Source organism: Epinephelus lanceolatus, chromosome 3 (genome assembly GCF_041903045.1).
Source record: "Epinephelus lanceolatus isolate andai-2023 chromosome 3, ASM4190304v1, whole genome shotgun sequence".
Lineage (NCBI taxonomy): Eukaryota > Metazoa > Chordata > Actinopteri > Perciformes > Serranidae > Epinephelus > Epinephelus lanceolatus.
In genome coordinates this window covers 26,865,538-26,884,549 of record NC_135736.1, presented here as the reverse complement: position 1 = coordinate 26,884,549, position 19,012 = coordinate 26,865,538, and the positions used below count along the sequence as shown (strand labels likewise).

At 40.4% G+C, this 19,012-nt stretch overlaps 1 protein-coding gene across 6 annotated transcripts in view; it reads left to right on the top strand.

Annotated features, from left to right (window-relative positions):
• The window catches only part of arhgap10 (Rho GTPase activating protein 10), a 59,779-nt gene that overhangs the window by 19,935 nt on the left and 20,832 nt on the right, over positions 1 to 19,012 (top strand). For all 6 annotated transcript variants that reach the window (XM_033624463.2, XM_033624462.2, XM_033624464.2 and 3 more), the window contains exons 4-17: positions 2,223 to 2,294; positions 2,530 to 2,631; positions 4,097 to 4,207; positions 4,394 to 4,498; positions 5,390 to 5,519; positions 6,007 to 6,113; positions 6,231 to 6,325; positions 7,440 to 7,521; positions 7,748 to 7,790; positions 7,901 to 7,969; positions 8,524 to 8,598; positions 13,135 to 13,219; positions 17,010 to 17,068; positions 18,717 to 18,822. In XM_033624463.2, the coding sequence (XP_033480354.1) occupies positions 2,223 to 2,294; positions 2,530 to 2,631; positions 4,097 to 4,207; positions 4,394 to 4,498; positions 5,390 to 5,519; positions 6,007 to 6,113; positions 6,231 to 6,325; positions 7,440 to 7,521; positions 7,748 to 7,790; positions 7,901 to 7,969; positions 8,524 to 8,598; positions 13,135 to 13,219; positions 17,010 to 17,068; positions 18,717 to 18,822 (1,241 nt within the window). The remainder of the gene's footprint in view (positions 1 to 2,222; positions 2,295 to 2,529; positions 2,632 to 4,096; positions 4,208 to 4,393; positions 4,499 to 5,389; positions 5,520 to 6,006; positions 6,114 to 6,230; positions 6,326 to 7,439; positions 7,522 to 7,747; positions 7,791 to 7,900; positions 7,970 to 8,523; positions 8,599 to 13,134; positions 13,220 to 17,009; positions 17,069 to 18,716; positions 18,823 to 19,012) is intronic.

Here is a 19,012-nt window from a genome sequence, read left to right as displayed (position 1 = left end):
TTCACACAGTTCCTGCCCACGTGCCTGTCTAAGGGTCACTGCCACAGCACCTGCCTGGGAGTGGCTGTAGAGAGGATGGGATCCAATTTATTACAGCCAGGCTTTAAATACCAAGACAGATTCACATAAGCTACTACTGGCAGCAAGGTCCGCAACAATACAGCCCATTATGAGACACCACCATAAAACTATCTTCTGCATCAGGCTGCGTCGTTAAAGTTGCTCATATATAAACCACAAAAATCACACGTCTCATATAAAGGAAGTACAGAGGAAACACTCCTAGAGGAGGACAGCGGTTTATAAACTGCTATCCTCAAGTATTAAAAGTGTCACTCTACTACGCACAATTATATAATAAGACAGAGTTGTTAAAGTTATGTATTTTTTTATTGGGATTGATTTTGATTTTAGTTTTTGTTTTTATTTCAGTTTATTTTCCAGCGTGGGTGTGCTCGTTTCAGTTTATTTTTTATTTTTTAAAAATCTTTAGTTTTAGTTTTGCTTTTTTTAGTTTAAATATAGGTTTTAGTTTTAGTTTTTTTATTATTTTTACAGGGGGAATATATGTCAGGGGCAAGATTTAAGAAGTTAAAAATAGGTATTACAATACAAACACAACACTTTGTGAAGGCAGTTGATTCAAAGTCATGTAGACATCCCTGTCTGATTGAATGAATAACTTCATTTCAAACCAAAATAAATAAAAAACCACAATAAAAAAAACAAGATAACAGTGTCCGAAAAGGAGTAGGTAGAAGTTAAACTTACATGTCCCCACCCTTTTCTTACATTTCTTCTTTTACCCCATATATTATTTCAACAAATTCCCAAATATGTTTACAAATAATATACAACTATCCCCAGTCTATTTACCACCAATTAAATAAATAAGTAATAAACCCAGATTATTTACAGTCCAAGTACCAACAAGTGTTACAACATAAACATGCACTCCTCTAACACAGCTTTTCCTCATTTGTATATTTGCCAAAAATATATTTTTTTAAATTAATTTACACAATACACGGACTCCTCTTAGTTGCATGAAGACAGTGTTTTTTTAAAATTAAATTCTCCTCTTAAATTGTAACCCACTCCCCTGTCACAAAATATTTTTTTAATGTTGCCTGGAAGTAAATTATTCATCACTTTAAACATGATTATTGCAGTTCTAAATATGAGCAGGCTCAATAAACATGCACTAATGCCTCCTCTTGCTTCCTGTATTGACACATTTTTTTCTTGGATTTTTTTATAATTTTTTTTTAATTATTATTTTTTTTTTTTTTGACAGCAGTTTACAAAGTAAAGCATAAATTATGATAAACAAAGTAATTTCTCCTGCTGTTCAAAATTTTCACAATTATTTTTATTATTTTTATTTTTTTTAGTTAGTTTTGTTGATACACAATATTTTTTCAGTTGGTAGTTGTTTTTTCTGAAGTCTAGTTCTTATCTTTATTCCTGTTAACCAAAGGGTTTTTTCCCCACATAGTTTTAGTTTTTAGTTTATTTTAAATGAACTATAATAACCTTGGTACAGAGATGATGCGCCATCTGGTCCTGTAGTTTGTTTGTGACCTCTGGATATTATACAATAGATATACTTGTCAAAGCTCCTCATTTGAAGACTTATTTTAATTTAAGCAGTAGGCTTCATGGCCAGTTTTTTAAAATACATTCACAATAAAAACATATTAAAAAAAAAATCCCTCTTCTTTGGACAGGGACGCATAACGTTCCGTCTGCGACTTTCTATTGAAGAGCCATTGAGTTGTAATGTCTGTCTGTAGTGTCTGAGGTCAGGGAGTGGGCCCATCATCAGTAGCTGACTGAGATGACTGTTTTAGCGCCTGGCTTAGACCATAATGGTAAACACTCAGCTTGGCTCAACGCTGCTCAGCACAGTGGGATGACATCACAGTGCAAAGTGAGGAAAAGGAGGAGGATGGGCATGCAGGCACAGACACGTCCTACAGCCAACATAGTAGAAGCACTGCAGGAATGAGGAAAAATACACTGACTTTATGAGCTCATTATTGGAAGACAGAGATACATTTAGAATAATAGTTATGTCATGTGAGTTATGTAATTTAGTACCAGCGGCCACTCTTCACTGGAGTCACTCAATACTGGAAAATGTTGTGTCATATGAAATGTCAATGGGGTTTGTCAGTGAGTTGAGCAGTAATGAAAGCCTTGTTGTGGCTTCTGTCTAGATGAGAAACATCACAGAAACCTTAATGAAACCTTTGGAGAAGTTCAGGAAAGACCATCTTGGTATAGTAAGGGTAACGTATGATGCTTTATTTCCTCTCCCTACTATGTGTAGCAGCTCTTAGTTGATCTGCCTGTATGCTTAGTGCACCCTAATGATTGTTAAAAAATCCATATCTTACAGCTGACTGCTAATGGCATATGAATTGCACTACACACACTGCACATGGCTTTGATTCCATTGTCCCAAGAATAATCTAGTATCTTGTTCTCCTTATGTTTCCGCTCCTTTCACTATACCCTCTGAAGGCGGAAAGAAAGAAGTATGAGAAAGAAACAGAGAAATACTACAGCTCCCTGGAAAAGCTTCTGAACATGTCAGCAAAGAAGAAAGAGCCACAGCTACAAGAGGTATTTATCCTCGCCTGAACTCCCCAACAGATATGTGACATGCAGAGTAGCAATTTGTGATGACAGCAAAATGGATGGAAAAGGGTATTTTGTTTGGGTTGAGATTCCCTGATTTGGGTTTTTTTTTCTGCCGTTGGTGTCGTGGGGGAAGAGCCTTTGCTGCAAAGCCTGTTGGACCATGTGAGTTTCCACTGACATGCCTCGCAGCAACAGTTTTCCTGGCTTGTTTGGAAAGGAAATGTGTGCTCACTTGTACTGTACAACCAAGGTCAAACCCGGTTGCTGCAGTTTGGGGGATGTGTTACAGTAGCGTGACATGGACATTTCAGATTGTGGAGAATTTAGCAACACTGAACAAGGTTTCTGTCTTCTTGGCTTTGCAATGCCATGTAGCCATTTAAGGCTTACCCATATGTTGTATACACCAACCAGAGAGGACACTTGAAGTTGTTGACATTATGACTGCAGGCTGTTCTGTTCTCTGCGATTCTTTTTGATACAAGGGTCTGTGGTACCAACACTGATTTCTATCAGACTTGAATAAATAGACCCACTGATTCCTTCACAGCCATAAGAGTCATGAGTCAACACTGCATCAGTTTTTTAAGCCCACTCAGTGAACAGTTGCATGTGTAATGAAAAGCAGCATGTGAGCTTAGATTTTACTCATTTCAAAGTTTACAAAATAAATGTTACTTATCAGTAGCTGACATTTAGTAGGCAATGATGTTAGTCAGTAATCTTACTGTATTAAAAAGATGTATCACGTGTCACGCTTAAAGATGCTTTATTTGTGTTACATTGCAAATGTTGGTTCACTAATGTATATATACTGTGTTTATAGTGTTACTATAGTGTTAGTTCTAGCTGTAATTCTGGGGCACACAGTGGTTAGTGTTGTCGCCTCACAGTAAAAAGGAAACAAATGTCCCCCGGCCGGCCGGCTGGCTGGCTGTGGCTTTTTTTCTTTATCTGTGTTTAAATTTCCCCTCTGGTTGCTCTGGTTCCTTCCCACTGTCCAAAAACATGCAGGTCGCTGTTTATTAATTAGAAACTCAAGCTGCCCATAGGTGTAAGTTTAAGTGGGTCATCTGTCTATACATGTAATCTCAGAAGAGGAATCCCTCCTCTGTTGTACTTCCTTAGGGTTTTGTTGTTAGTTTTTGTGTGTATTATTTTTTCCTTAGCTGAATTGACAGTGTAAAGAGGGTTGTATGTTGTTCGGATTTTACAGCCCTTTGAGTCAAACTTGTTATTTTGGGATATAAAAATTAACTTGAGTTGAAAATCATCAGTATTTGATGGAGCACTAACCAACGTCAGTATCCCCTGTGTAAGAATATGATGCCATATAAAGAAAAACCTCAAATTACACTGCATCAGAGGGATCAAAATGTTTCTGCTCTGTTTCCATGCGTCCGTCCGTCTCTATAATCATCAAGGTGTGTGTTCTCCACCTCCACAGGCAGACATCCAGGTGGAAACCATGAGGCAGCACTTTCAGGAGGAGTCACTGGACTATGTGTGCAAACTGCAGGAGATCCAAGAGAGAAAGAAGTTTGAGTGTGTGGAGCCGGTGAGTGACTCACCTCAGTGGCTTGGCAGCACTGACGTGGCATATTGGTCATATTAACAAAAGCAAAGGGCAATATAAGGTGTCACATGGGGTCAAGTGATGCGTGATGTTGTTATGAGTTTCTATTTCAGCTGCAGACTCTTTAGATTAACATCTCTGTGTCTTCCTGTGCTGTGGTCTTTTTAGATGCTGGCCTTCTTTCAGACCGTCTTCACCTTTTACCACCAGGGCTTTGAGCTCGCCAAGGACTTTGACCATTATAAAAGAGCACTGCAGATCAATATTCAGAATGTAAGAAGTATTAATGTTTGATTATTATATCTAAAATGTGGATAAGGATGATTCTTACCATCACAACATTTGTATATATACATTGTGTGTTCTTTTTCTCCCCAGTGAAAGTTCTCGGGAACATATTTTAGTGTACTCTTTAGCTCTAAAATGAGAAAGTTTGTGACCCGGCCACCATGTTATAAACAGTTGACGGAAGAACCAAGCACCGCCCACTGGCTGGGGCAAACTCTCTAATTTTACAGCTAAACAGTGCACTGAAATATGTTTGTGAAAACATTTGAGGTAAGAAATAGGCGATGCAGTAACAGAATCTTGGTCTATATTTGATCAGCACTGCCTAGTTTAAACGCAGCTTGACCGCAGTGCATGAGCTGTGATTGACATGGTTGACACCTGAGTTAGAGACTTCTCGGCTCAGACTGGTAGTCTTCATTCACGTCATAAGGCCAGTGTTACAAGGCAATAGAGTAGGCAGAGGAGAGTGACTTTTTTCCCCCACAGATTATCTGTCTCATTTATTGCTGTGTGAATATAGTGAAAGTGAAAATGTCTTCAGATGCAAGTCCAGTATTTAATTGCCTTTTTGTCTTGATTAGGCCACCCACTCCTGAGCAATATCTGGCTCTGCTCCATGTTTCACTTCTTGAGCCACTTGTTAACTTCATACCACTGTCAATTTGTTTTCTTATTCTGCAGTGCCATTCATTGCAGCCTTATCTCGGTTTCATTTTTAGTTTCATTTTTACCCCCTTTAGATAAAAGGGTTCCCAAGGGGAGCTCATAACTTTTGATTAGCAGTGACCTCTTGTTAGGAAGGTCATCCAACCTAACCCCTGAGCACCAGGAAGTGACTTCCTGGAACGTGTGTTTGCTTCCTCTCCCTCCCAGACAAGGAGTCGATTTGAGGGCGCGCGGTCGGAGGTGTACGAGCTGATGAAGAGGATAAGGGAGGCACCTCAAGAATACAGGCAGACCAGCCCTATCAGTTATGAAGGCTACCTCTATGTACAGGAAAAACGTAAGAGCTTTATATAGTTCAAATGTGTTTTTGATATGGGGTGTCATATTGCACCCATTCATAAGGCACACTGCTGCGAGGAAACGTAGTCGAGGCAAGAATGCATGACAAGCTCTCCATAAATACTCTGTCCAGTGTCATGGTCTAAAGGGCACTTTTATGGATTTCCTTCAACTCCTGTAAAAGTGTGTAAGAGGAGTAGTTTTGCCACATATTAAAACACGACTTGAGGGTTGTTCTCTGTACCTACTGTAGGTTGTCAGTGACATTATCTAAAGGGTTGTTGGACAGGAAAAGTATTCTCTTTCATTTCTATTATGAACAAAACATGGAGGATAAAATGCATATTTTAAGCAGCGGCAGCAGCAGTGATGCATTGTGATGCACCTGTGAAATGTTGCTGAGCTGACACATATAGTCAATGCAGACATCTTCTCTATACTATGACACTATGTTAAACATATGTGTCATGCCCTTGTTTCTGCAGGGCCACCTCCCTTTGGTTCAAGCTGGGTCAAGCGCTACTGCACATTTGTCAAAGAGCAAAAAATCCTGCACATGGTGACCTTCGACCACAGATCTGGTGGCAAGCAGGTGAGTAGTCATAGACCACATAGAATTGGGTTATTAAATGCCATGCTGTTTTTCTCTCTACCACTTTCACTGTGCAGTCTTTCACCTTTCAAAGTTTTGTTGTTGTTTTGTTTTCAGGGTGAAATGGAGTCTGTCACGCTCAAATCCTGCCTCCGCAAAACGACAGACATGTTGGACAGGAGGTTCTGCCTAGAGCTCGACATAACAGATCGGTACATCTTCACCTTACTCACGCTGTAATGATATTGTGTTTGTCGTCGCAGGTATCATTTTACATTATGTCACAAGTGACACAGTTACTTTTTTCCTGGATGACTCTTGCTGGAACACAATGTGAAATATTCTCCTGTGTCTTGTCCCATAGCAGCCACAGAGCACGTAGATTATCTACTGTGTTAGTCCACATTATCAGTTTTGCTAAAGATCTTAGCTCCACACACTTGCTGATTACAGTTTAGCTTGTTGCTCTATGTGTTTTTGGATCGCAGAGGGCAGGACAGCAGGATTTGTGTTGGAGGGCTGCCCTCACACAGTTAGCTGGGAGGATTTGTCACACCCTGCTGTGCACTCCTGTAATAGATATCACATTTTGTCACACAACTTAACTCTGCCCTGCCCTTTTTCTGTAGTATTAATAGAAGAGCAATACCCCAGATTTAGTATGGAAATTCGAGTCCAAACACCCATTCAGATTGGGATGAGTAACTTGATATCCATCTGGTCCTCACGTGACTGTAGATCTCATAAACCAGCTGGGATGACTAATAGTTGCTCATATTTGTAGTTACTACAAATCCAAGGTGCAAGTGTCCTTGGCAGAGGGTGTTTTTTCTTTTAATGATAGCTAAGCACACTTTTGTTTTTGATTTTATTCCCTTGTTTGCAACAACAGAGCAACTATACACACGCACATACACAAAATGGCATTCACAGTTGTCCACAGCCAATCTAGAGTGTAATTTGGTTTGAATAATAATTAGTTACGAAAGGGTACACAGTTTTAGCATGTTCATATATGTCAGAAATGGTTGTCATGTCCTTAAAATTTTTTCCTGTAGAGCCACCCAGCTTACACTTATTTTTTTCTAGTGTAAAAGACTCATAAGTTCTCCAGCCCACTGGACATGAGTGGGAGAGGGCTCCTGCTTCCACCCCATAAGTACAAGGCTTCTAGCAATTAAGGAAGCAAAAGCAATAGCATTTGAGTAATGTCTGGTTACAAAACACATTTGATGTTTCATATTGACACTGACATCCCCCTAATGCCTCGCTGCGCTGCACCTCTGAGGCTTCTCCTAATGCTGATGTGGTATGGCTCTCTTTCAGGCCAGGCACGGTGCTAACAGTACAGGCTCTGTCAGAGGATGACCACAAGTTTTGGATGCAGGCCATGGGTGGGAAGGAACCTGTGAGTCAGCCGCCTGTACTGTGTCATCATCTACCGCTCACACTTGGCTTATGTAGCCCCACTATATTCTGTTTAGCTGCCATCTTATAGAAAACCATCCTTTTTAGTTTAATATACTTCCAACATATATATATATATATATATATATATATATATATATATATATATATATATATATATATATAGTTTATACTGTACGTATATATATTTTCTATATTTTCTACAGATTGGACACTATCTTGGGAGGACTTTCTCTAAAGAAAGAGGAAGTAAGTAGTCGAGCTGTAGTAGACTTTGTATCTGTAAACCAATATTATAAAGTTTATTGAGCGCAATGCTTCACCACATTTCAAGTTTTTATTTTTCCCTCCACCTGCAGTTGATGCCCAGCTGGATGATGTGGGTTTGAGTTTTATGAAGAACTCCATCAGCGCCATAGAGACCAGAGGTGAGCTTCAGATGTGTAAATATGGAAAGGCTCAGTTGAGAGAATTACAAGGTGAATTATTAAACATGAAAAGTGGCAGATGGGTTGCAGGTAACATGGGTGCAGTGTCTATATGTGTACACAAGGGGGCAGACTTGCTCCAATATTGAAACAGAAAGGCTGCCTGGCAGGTACTGCAGGCGGTGTGTACTGTAGATAATACTGATGCCTTTCATTGGGTAGCTCTGAAGTTCTTATTAATTTTCTCCAGTCCTCACATGCTTATCTGACCTCTTTTGCAATCAGAGTCACTTTTGGTCTAGTCATTCTCAACGGGACAAATGTTTCTTTATGCAAGTAGTTATCTATTTCACTGAATTTGGTGCAGATTGCACTGCCAAATTCATGTACCTGCTGCATAGTCTCCACATAAATGTACAGGGTTATTGTGTGTATATAATATTCTGTCCTTATTCTTGTTTGTTTTGTTTGTTCTTTTCCCTGTAAAGCATTTTGCAACGTCATTAAGAAAAGTGCTATACAAATAATGTTTCCTTACTGTTATTACTTATCAGGTATTAATGACCAAGGCCTGTACAGAGTTGTCGGGGTGAGCTCCAAGGTCCAGAAGCTCCTCTCATTAATGATCGGTAAGTTAAAGTCTGTTCTTTTCCTTTTTGCTCTGGAAATGTATTACTGTGCAGAGAATTTCTGGTAGGAGCTGAATAAAGTTAAAATTTTAATTTATATGCTACTGCACTATCTCTGTGATATTAGGTTGCCCCCAGTTAGCAGAATGTGCTGACGTAATGGATGTGTCTGTCGGGGTGATATTAAAAAAGATAGTGATTGACAATCGGCCCATGACTCAGCCTATCAGAGCCTGTCTAAAGTGCAACAAGTGAAGGGGTGTATCTTTGCCTCGCCTCATTTCAGTTTTATATCCCCCAGACAACCAGACAGGGTCCCTCCCATCCACGTCCTTGCACTTTTTGGCTTTTGCTTCATTAACACCCCACTAGTACCGCCTCTTATGTGCTCACGGCTCACTCAGTCCGTCAGTCGCCTTTATGCCTCGCACTTGTCTTGAACCCCTTTCACTCAAGTCCCTTTCTATAGAGCTTGTCCTCTGTCCTTTCCATTGCTCCCCGTCTGCTCTCTGGTTTCCTGCCGTCTCCAGCAGACACCAGCTCACTTTCAGCTCTGTGTTCAGAATGACAACAAACTCAGGCAGCCGCCAGCTTGTCTCAGCTTCCTCTCCAAAACCTTCCAGCCTCGCAACCTGCCGACTCATGCTGTAGACTCCATTAACACTCAGCTGCGGCACTCCGAGAAGTTTCTTTAAAGCCTGGATAGAGTAAAATAAGCGTTTGTCTGTGGGCTTGACATTCCACATGCTGTTGTGAATGAGAGGGAAATATAGATATTACCTGCACGTTAATGTCTGCAAATGTTGGTTTACTGATATTTTCATTTAGATACCTAGAATCTTACTTATACTTTCTACATGCAATGACAGAGGTAGTACTACTTCTACACAAACCAACACATTCACAAACATTTCATGCATACAACAGTTCACAGTGAGTGGGTGAAGCGAGCTTTAAACCCTGAAGAAAGACTTCGGATCCTCCCACTCCTCCTCCTCCTTTTCATCTCTCACCCACCGACATGGCCAGGGTCCAATCAGAGAGGACAGAGTGATAGAAAATGAGTCTCCCATCATATTACAGTACAAACAAAGAGAGCAGCACCTATTGAATGTCAGGCAACAATATAACAGGAAGAAGACTGTAAAAGTGAGCTGCGTTCTGTCTCTGACCTGTCCATCGTACAGCATGTGGCAGGGGAGAGCGTGGTGTTGGTCGGGATATGGCTATCACTGTTGCTGAGTTAGACTTCTTGATTCTATAGATATTATTGCAGAGGGAGGCAAAATTTGAGGAATGCTGTGAGATGTTTCCAAAGCAACACTCAATACATTCCCCATTTTCATGTTCTAAGGCGGAAATGACCATTAATGTATCAAACGCAGGATCATATTGGCCCATTTATTCCAGAGAGCTGACCAGATGCTTAAAAGGTTAATGTTGCAACCTTGCGTTGTGGCTAGTGGGCTCGCCTCTTTGAGTTCAGTTCAGACTGGGTCAGCCAGGGCCCTCTAGACTGGTGGTTTTGAACTTGAGGGTCAGGACTCCCACTAAGGGTCAGGTTATGCTAGAACAAAACTGGTTTGCACAATGTGTTGTCAATCAAATGTATTTGTAGTTTTTCCAAATAGCTGCATGAAGAGGGAGTGAGGGGTGGTCCGTCTTAGAGAGGGGAGAAACTCTTTTTTTTTTTTTATTTTGTAATCTTTATTTCCAACTGTCAACATACATAGTACCAGAAGAAAATGTATCTCAAATAAATTAATTAATCTCCCCCTCTTTAGCACAGGCTGGTTGACATGAAACGCATCACTCTGGTGCAACTGTGCAGGAAAGTCATCACAGACACCTGACGCCAAAATTCTGGTATACTGACAATATACAGAGAGCTTGCCGTAGCGGCAATAGGCTCAATCAGCGTTTGGTAAGAGCTTGAATGTAACGGACGTTCATTTACATATAGAAATCCCACACCCTAGCTTTAAATATAACAGCGTACATTTTCAGAAAGTCCTTTCTGGAAGACATTCATAGTGTTGCACTCTGTTGTTAACATTAAAAAAAGGACAGAAATAGATGTGCAAAGAAGGAGAAAAGAGTGTTAGAGAGAAAAGTTCAAACTCTGGCTCCTTTCTCATCTCCACACTGCTCGACAATCACAGCGCGAGGCGGTCAAAAATATCGGAAAGTTACAATAATGGTCGGACACAGCCCCCCTAATCTGACGTTGGGGGCAAACAGGAAGCTTAAGGGGTCACGAGATGATCAAAAAGATAGAAGAGAAACTAAAAGTGAAAGTGGTCATAACATAGGAAGGGTGCAGCCAAGTAGACGTGACTTCTTCTTAAGGAACAACAAGCCAAAAATGTTGGGAACCACACAAGGCTGTTAAGCAGACACATTTGCTAACTCTCTCCTCCTTTTACCCGTTGGCCTCCACTCTGCATCTTCTCCTTTCTTTCAATTTTGGTACCATTTATCACATATCCATATGTTGCATCGATGACACTGAAAATTTCTACACCTCATTGTTTATTTGGGTTAAGGTCAACACCATAGAATTTAAAAATAGTGGAGGTAGCTATGGTGATGTCCCCTATTGGTTTGTGGCCTCCCATTTTAAAGCCTTGAGTTTGGCATTATGGCTGTTGCCATCTTGCTATTTGTGTGACCATATTTTAGCGAGAGGCTGGAGCTGTGGAGGAGTGAGGGGTGCTGGCTGTCTATTGGCAGACAACCTGTCACTCAAAGCGGCCTGTCCGTACTTATACTTGGCTTCATTTTTCAGCCCCAGATGTTGCTGCATGGCCAGTACATGATAATTGGTTAAGGTTATCTCTCATTTTTAAAATATGTGATGGTCAGGACATTTTTTTAAGTTAAAGAGACAGCACACAAAATCAAAAATACACATTTTTCCTCTTACCTGTAGTGTTATATTTAATCCTAGATTCTTTTGGTGTGAGTTGCCAAGTGTTGGAAATATCTGTCGTTGCCTTCTCTTGAATATAATGGAACTAGAAGGCACTCAGCTTGTGGTGCTCAGAGCACACAAAAAAAAACATTTGAAAAACTCAACAGCAATTTACTGGTCTTCCATAATCCACCCCACTGAAGAAAAGACGATTTCAAGAATTCCTTAAGCTAGCTAACATTACAGCTCAGCTGAGGAGGACACCATTAAAGTTTACATCATGCACTGTCACAAGCACAAGCCTCTCGTCTATGGGTAGAGGCATGGTTCCTTCTGCGCTGTGATACGGTTTGCGGGTGTAGGTCAATAGAAAGAAACCACTTCCTACATGAAACTGCTCACAACAAGGTCTGTTGATTGTCTAGGCTTGATTAACCAGGTCATGATTTCTTGAAAGAGACATTGTTGCTGAGTTTCAAATGTATTTTTTGGTGTTTTGAGCACCATAAGCTGAACGCCAGCTAGTTTCATTACATTCAAGAGAAGGCAGACATCTCAGTGGGCGATATCTCCAGCGCTCAAAACAATCTAGACTGATAAACAGCGCTGCAGGTATGAGGAAAAATATGTATTTTTGATCTGTCCCTTTAACAGACCTTGCTTTCATAATGGATGTATATGGCAAAATGTTTTTCTGCATCCCAGGGTATCATGGGAGCTGCAGTTCTAACTTTAGCTACTACGCTACAGTCACCATGCAGTGCGGTTATGTCCCCAAGGGCTTTATGTAGATAACTAAGATAAAATAACAAAGAATTATATATTTGAACTTGCTGCAGCTTTGTGGTCAGCAGTTTCATAATCAATGTTACTTCTACTGCTACTGCCAAAAATATATATTTGTGTCCTTGACCTAACCAAGTCCAAGTCTGTTTGTGCAAGAGCAGACCACAGAGCCTGTGCAGACCCCATCAATCTCAACTCATACATACTCACTGAGGCACAGCTTTGGCTACAAACACTCTTCAAAAGCATTTGCTTTCAGAGGTTGATGTTGGACAGGCCATTTTGTGGACAGAGCAGGCGGAGAAACACACAGTCCTCCTGGCCGCAGTGCTTAGATGAAATCAGAAACATCAATTTCCACGTAACGCAGACCACCTACCTCCCACGAAGCTAAAGTGGCCTGAGCCCTGTACAGTGCATGTGCCTGACTCACAACACTTCACTGACACACTGCACTTCCCCATCCTCTGTAATTCATCAGAGGTTACTTAAGGTGTGACTAAAGCCCCCTGAATTTTCAGCACAACACAGCCCTGGAGTCCCTGTGGAGCCAATGAAGTAGTGAGGGATTAATTAAACTTGTAATGAGTATAGAACCAGCAGCCCTCTACAGAAGCTGTAACTTCCTTCCATATCCACTGGGGCTAGACTCGACCCCCAAGGCTGGTAGCACTGCTTTTATCCTCACATGGCTAATTACAAGTTACATATTTATATTACATATTTTGACTTTCTAGACTCTTTGGCTGCTGAATGCAATAACAATAGTTAGCTGGTGCTTTGTGTTATCTCAGTCAAGGACTTTTCCAGTAAGATTATGATTGTGATTCATTCAGATGAGAAGAGCAACGAAGTGGATCTGTCTACCAATGACGACTGGGATGTTAAGACAATAACAAGTGCACTGAAGCTTTATCTCAGGTAAGAATCAGTGAGATGGAAGACGCACAGACACATAAACTAATGTAAACCATCAGCTGTAAAACAATCAATGAGCCAGTCGATAGAAAATTAATTGGCAACTAATTTTATCGTCAATGAATTGTTTGTGAAAATGACAAGAATATTCACTGTTTCCTGCTTCTCAAATGTGAAGATTTGATTCTTTACTTTGTTAAATATGATTGCAAACTAAGTATCTTTGGTTTAAGGACTGTTGGCTAAAAAATAAGGTATGCATCATCTTGAACTGCTTGAAAATACTACTGACATTTTTCAATATTTTTCAACATTTCATGAATAAAACATGCAGAAATGTTAGAAAAAATGGGTCGATTAATCAGTGATGGAACAATCCTTACTTGCAGCTCAAAAACCATCAGCTTCTACCACGGATGTATTAAGAGACCTGGATACAGCATTTGCGCTAGCGCACTGTTAATGCCTATATAATTGGTACATGAAACCAAAATCTCTCTACTGTATGTCCATGGTTTGAAATTACCCGGATGATGAGCACTGCCTTCACATCATCAGGCCCATAGAGCCTGCGCACTTGAGACTTACGGCCACCTAGCAAGGCCTAGCGCAGCTGAGTGGTCAACTTCCACCTGCCAAACGGTTGACTTCCAGTTTAGCACTCGACTAACTTGAATAGGGATAAAATAATTTAATCTTATGGCTCTTTTAGACTTTATAAATATTATCAGACTGAATGGATTCAATTAATTGATAGTGGAAGGAGTCATTTCACGAATGGTTGTGATGCTCAGAAAAAATCATCCACTGATTTTTAGACGTCTCTTTCCCAATGTAAGTCTATGGGAAAAAGCCTTTGTTGGACCAGTGGCATCATGTGACGAACCTCGGAAATTGCAATACCACTTTTTGACCACTTTGAAAATTGGCTTCAAAGCCTTGGGCACCTCCTAGGGGGCCTGGTTTCTACCCAGTAAGCATTGATGATGTTGCTAATACGCTAATAATCTCTTTTGATTACTTAAAATCTTACTGTCACTTACAACAAAACTATTTGGTTAAACCTCCTTTCTGAGTAATGTGACCCCTGAACTAGGTCGAGGCAATATTTCAGTATCAAATCATGATATGAGACTAGATATCTTAATAGATATCATAATATCCTCAGTGTCGTCTTTCCCTGGTTTTAAAGGCTTCATTACAATAAAGTGATGTAATATTCTGAACTTTCCAGACACCAATAGTCAACCCTACAACATCGATATCAAAGTATTTGGTCAAAAATATTGTGATCTCCATATCACCCAGCCATACCCTGAACACACTGGAGATGCAAGTTCAGTTGTCCTTGTATTGACACATTCAAACGGAGGATGTGACATAACTTGACGAGTCCAGAAACACCTGAATCTGGATTGATCATTTCTGAATCATAAATCACCAAACTGTATTATTCAGAGCTGCCATGTGTCTAAGCAAATCCTTCTCTGACCTGAGAGAACCCCAGTGGTTAATGCAACATTTTCTTTCTCTCTTTTGATGAATACGATCGAGCCTCTGTTCACTTGCATGTGAAACATTGAATCCATTGTTGTCTCTGTCTTTTATAAAAACGAGTTAATTATGCAAAGTGCCTTTGCATAATTAACTCCTTGAGAGGTCACATTGCTTACTGTATGCCTGTTCCACATTCACCAACTCCTTCCTGGTTGACAGATAGTGTGGGTGAAGTTCAAAGATTAAAAATGTAGCAGGGTTGCAAGAAGCTGAGGCAGTTTTTATTTGAATGCCAATTTGTTTTTGTAAACATGTGCGGTTAGCAATAAATTGAGTTGGCTTTGCTGATTTAAATGAAAGCAAAGTTGTGTACTCTGAGTTTGGACTTTGCCTGTTGTCCTTACCAAGAAATACTCACAAGAAACTGATATTTAGATATTTAAACAATTAAATGTCAAATTGAAAAAGCAAAATATTAATTATGATCAAACTGTTGTCAGCTACTTATTCAGTCATTGATAACAGTTTAATTGACAGTGATAGTTCTGTTTAATTTCCCCTTTTATTTTCACTTCTATTAATTAAAAGGCGGGTCCATCTGTGTTCTTTTCTGTGTTTTTCAAGTGGAAACTCCCGCTCAAAATATGGTGACATAGGTTACAGAGCAGATTTTGCTGATAGTGTAAGCACAGAGAGTCAGAAGAGAGTTAGCTTGGATGATTTAAGCTTTGAAGTGGAACACGGTGCTATTAAACCTTTATGTAACCAGGTAAAGACAAACAGAGATTCAATGTGAAACTGCATTTGTACTGTATAAACACATTAATAGATCACCAGTTAGTGTACCTACATTTAGATGGTGGTCAGTACGCTCCCAGTTTGGAGAAGCAGACGGGAGTACTGGGGCATAAAAGCAAAACAGTGTAGCCTACTGCCATGTACGCCACGTTAATGCAGCCCTGACAATCACACAATAACACAAGCAACCTAACCGATCAGCTGCAGTGATAACTAGTAACTTAGTGTGGTCTGCAAAGTAAAATTACTGTTATCAAAGGAGTCTGGTGGGTGTGTACAGGAGCAGCAGTAAAACACATTTTATCCTGCTGAAAGAAGGACCACCTCAGCGAAATCAACATCAGTTTAAGTGTACGCTATCTTAACGTTATTTTAAGGCTGCACCTTGCTGTCAGACAGCCCTTTCCAACAAAGAACTGAAGCTGTTATCTCTGCTCTCTTCAGAGTCACCAGACTCCTTTGACAGAAACAGTAATTTTACCTCAGCACACAGGAAGCTGGTGGTCTATTGCCAACGTGATCGGTTAGTTTGTTTGTTATTGTATGACTTTTGGAACTGAACTAACTTTGGTTTATATGTAGGGCAACTTCGTGCACAAACCTACGTCAGGTCCGTGGCAAAAAAAGATTTTAGAAGGGGCCTGGGGTAATAGCATTTTGAGACTGAAACATACATACTTAGACCAAAATTTGAACTGTCAGATTTGAATACATCAGGGACACGACTGGAAGGCTTTCAGAATGACATAAAAATCTAAATAAATAAATACATAGAATAAGAATACGATACGATACAATACAATACAATACAATACAATAGAGGCGCCCTTTAATGTGCCACAATGAAATCTTTAAAGTGGTTTTTCATGTAATTTTAAGTGTTCACTACAGCATATGAGTTAGACTATTACCCATCAAGTATTCTGATCAGGATGTAAATGACAAGGCTAACATTGTGTTGTGATGGGCTGATTTTAAGCTTTAACCTTTTCAAGGAAGCAGTTTGTAACAGTTTGTGGGCTGTGGGACCAATAACCTTCTCTCATTTCAACTCCCAGCGTAAAGGAGAGCCTCGCTGTGTTTTGTCAGGCAACCCTCACCACAACATTTAGTCATTTTTAAACGCTGTTTAAGCTAACACAGCATATCCATATTGTTATGCTATATTAAACCATGCTGAGTGTTGCTCTGACTTGTCTTTTACTTTGTGTCTGGCCTGCTGGAATAAAGCAGGGTCAATCTCCTCAGTTTCCTCTGAGGCTAAGTACCTTTGGCCGCTGGCCAGCTGCAGTGTGAAAGTACCTTCAGATGAACTTGGTTATCTCAACGTGTGCACCATCTAATTCCATCCCCTGGCCCGGCCACATTAATCATTGCTGTGTGCAGACCCTATAAAACAGTGTGCCGGCTATTTCTGTCCCCCCCCTCGCTCACTTCAACTCTCTGCCTCTAACCCCCCCCCCCACCCTTCTCTCTTTCTCTCACTATCTCTGTGAAGGAGCCTTCCTGAGCCGTTGATGACCTATGGACTTTACAAAGAGTTTATTAGCCCTGCGAGTAAGTTTGATCACCTCTTCTACCACCACTTAATCTGAGTAAAGACTATAATCAAACAACAGTGTACACATGTGTTGTATCAGTCTGACATGGACATCACTTCAGGCTCTGGGGTCCAATGGTTTGTTCTCCTTTGGTGAGTTATTGAAAACATGCAGTCAAGTGAAAAACAGTGAAATTACTTTTATTAACTCTTGGGAACCTTTTTACTAATTCTTTTAAGTGGCTAATAGTGGTCAGTCCTCTTAAGTAAAGTGTTCATAGTCTGAAAGCTATTGGTCTGTGTATGCCCTGAATGCTGATGAGGATGCATCCACAGCTGTCCTCATCCTTAGACTTTTAAAACACTTGACAAGGGTCTCAACGTTTAACGCTCTACTTTTATGTCCTCTTACTTACATTCAGAAATTTGCACTTCTATATATGAGGACACTCTTGTCTTGTGTTTTAATATCTATTGCCGACTGCCAGTGAATACAGTCTTCCCACTCCGGTGGCCCAAAAAACCTTTGAGCCGACTTTGGCTTAGACATACATTTTTGACATTTCAGCCTGTTTTACAACACTGTGTTTCTGACATTTATTAGCCATTCAAGAATCCCATGTGAGCTTACTGCCCATCTCCATCTAATTTCCACCTGTTTTAACTTGCTACTAAAAATGTGTGGCCAAATAAGCCATTAAAGGTTAAAGCTAAAAGGTTTTAAATGATAAATATGCTGTAATTTGCATGCCCTCTAAGGGTCCGGTGAGTGACCTTGAACAGCAGAAAGACATGTTTTTTTTTTTTGTTTTTTTTTTTATTCGCCCACATAACATCATTTATGTGGGGAATGTTTTTAAAGCAAGCCAAACTTGAATCTTATTACAACAAGTGCTATAATTGGATCAGGTTGACATTTTTATCAGGCGCTCGCAATGCCCTCATAACGAGGGGGAAAAAATGGATTAGCAACGAATATTTTTTTGATGGATGACAGCATCCATAAGCAGCTTTTTTCCATGTTTAAATCCTTGTCGTTCCCATAGTAATGATATTTTGTGTGTCTGTGTATGTGTGTGTGTGTGTGTGTGTCGGTGTGTGGGCGGTCAGATGCCCATGTGTGAGGAAATGTTTAAGAGATGATCTTGGGGGGTTTTAACACAACCCTTTTATACGGTAGCGACAGTAACGTAAAGCTATCTCCTTCGCCAGCATAGTGGGCCCTGCTGCCAAATTCTGGGAGGCTTCAAACCATATATCACTTTCACACCTCTTCTTCACTTATTTAAACTGGGATGTATCATCCTCCAGTCTTTATACTTGAGGGGTATAGCCTCCGATCATTGTGTCCTTAAAGGTCCGCTGACTTTTGCTCCATTATTAGTTTTCCAGAATGTATCCAAATTGTGTTTTAGGACTTTTAAAGCAGAAGAGGGTTTATTTCTTCCACAAAGTGACTTTTATTTGGTGTCTGTACTTTATAAACTCTGATTGTGAACTGCTCAGATCAAACTGTATGTAGTGTATCATCATCTCTTTAAATTTGCTGCCTGCTAATGTTGTACAGTATTCGATCACAGCTGTGTTGGCTCTTTGCCACCTGAGGAACACAGAGAAAACCTTGTAGTTTAATGCCGGTGCATGGCTGCTTCTGTGTTTGAACAGAGGGCGGTAGTCCAGAGTCTCGCATCCAAGCCGTCCACTGCCTGGTCCACAAACTACCGGAGAGGAATCGACAAGTCCTCGGGCTGCTCATGAAGCATCTGGCCAAGTGAGTCTTCATAGTTACTTGGTCATAGTTCACCCAATCTCCACCCCCTCTCTCTCTCAGTTCTCTCTTTCTGCTCTTCCTGTCTGTCTCCTCATTCTCACTCCACATGCTTTTTTCTCTCTCTCTCCCTCACTCCCACGTTCTTCACTCCCCCTTCCCTGCTGTCACTCTATCTCCTCTCTGTCTACTC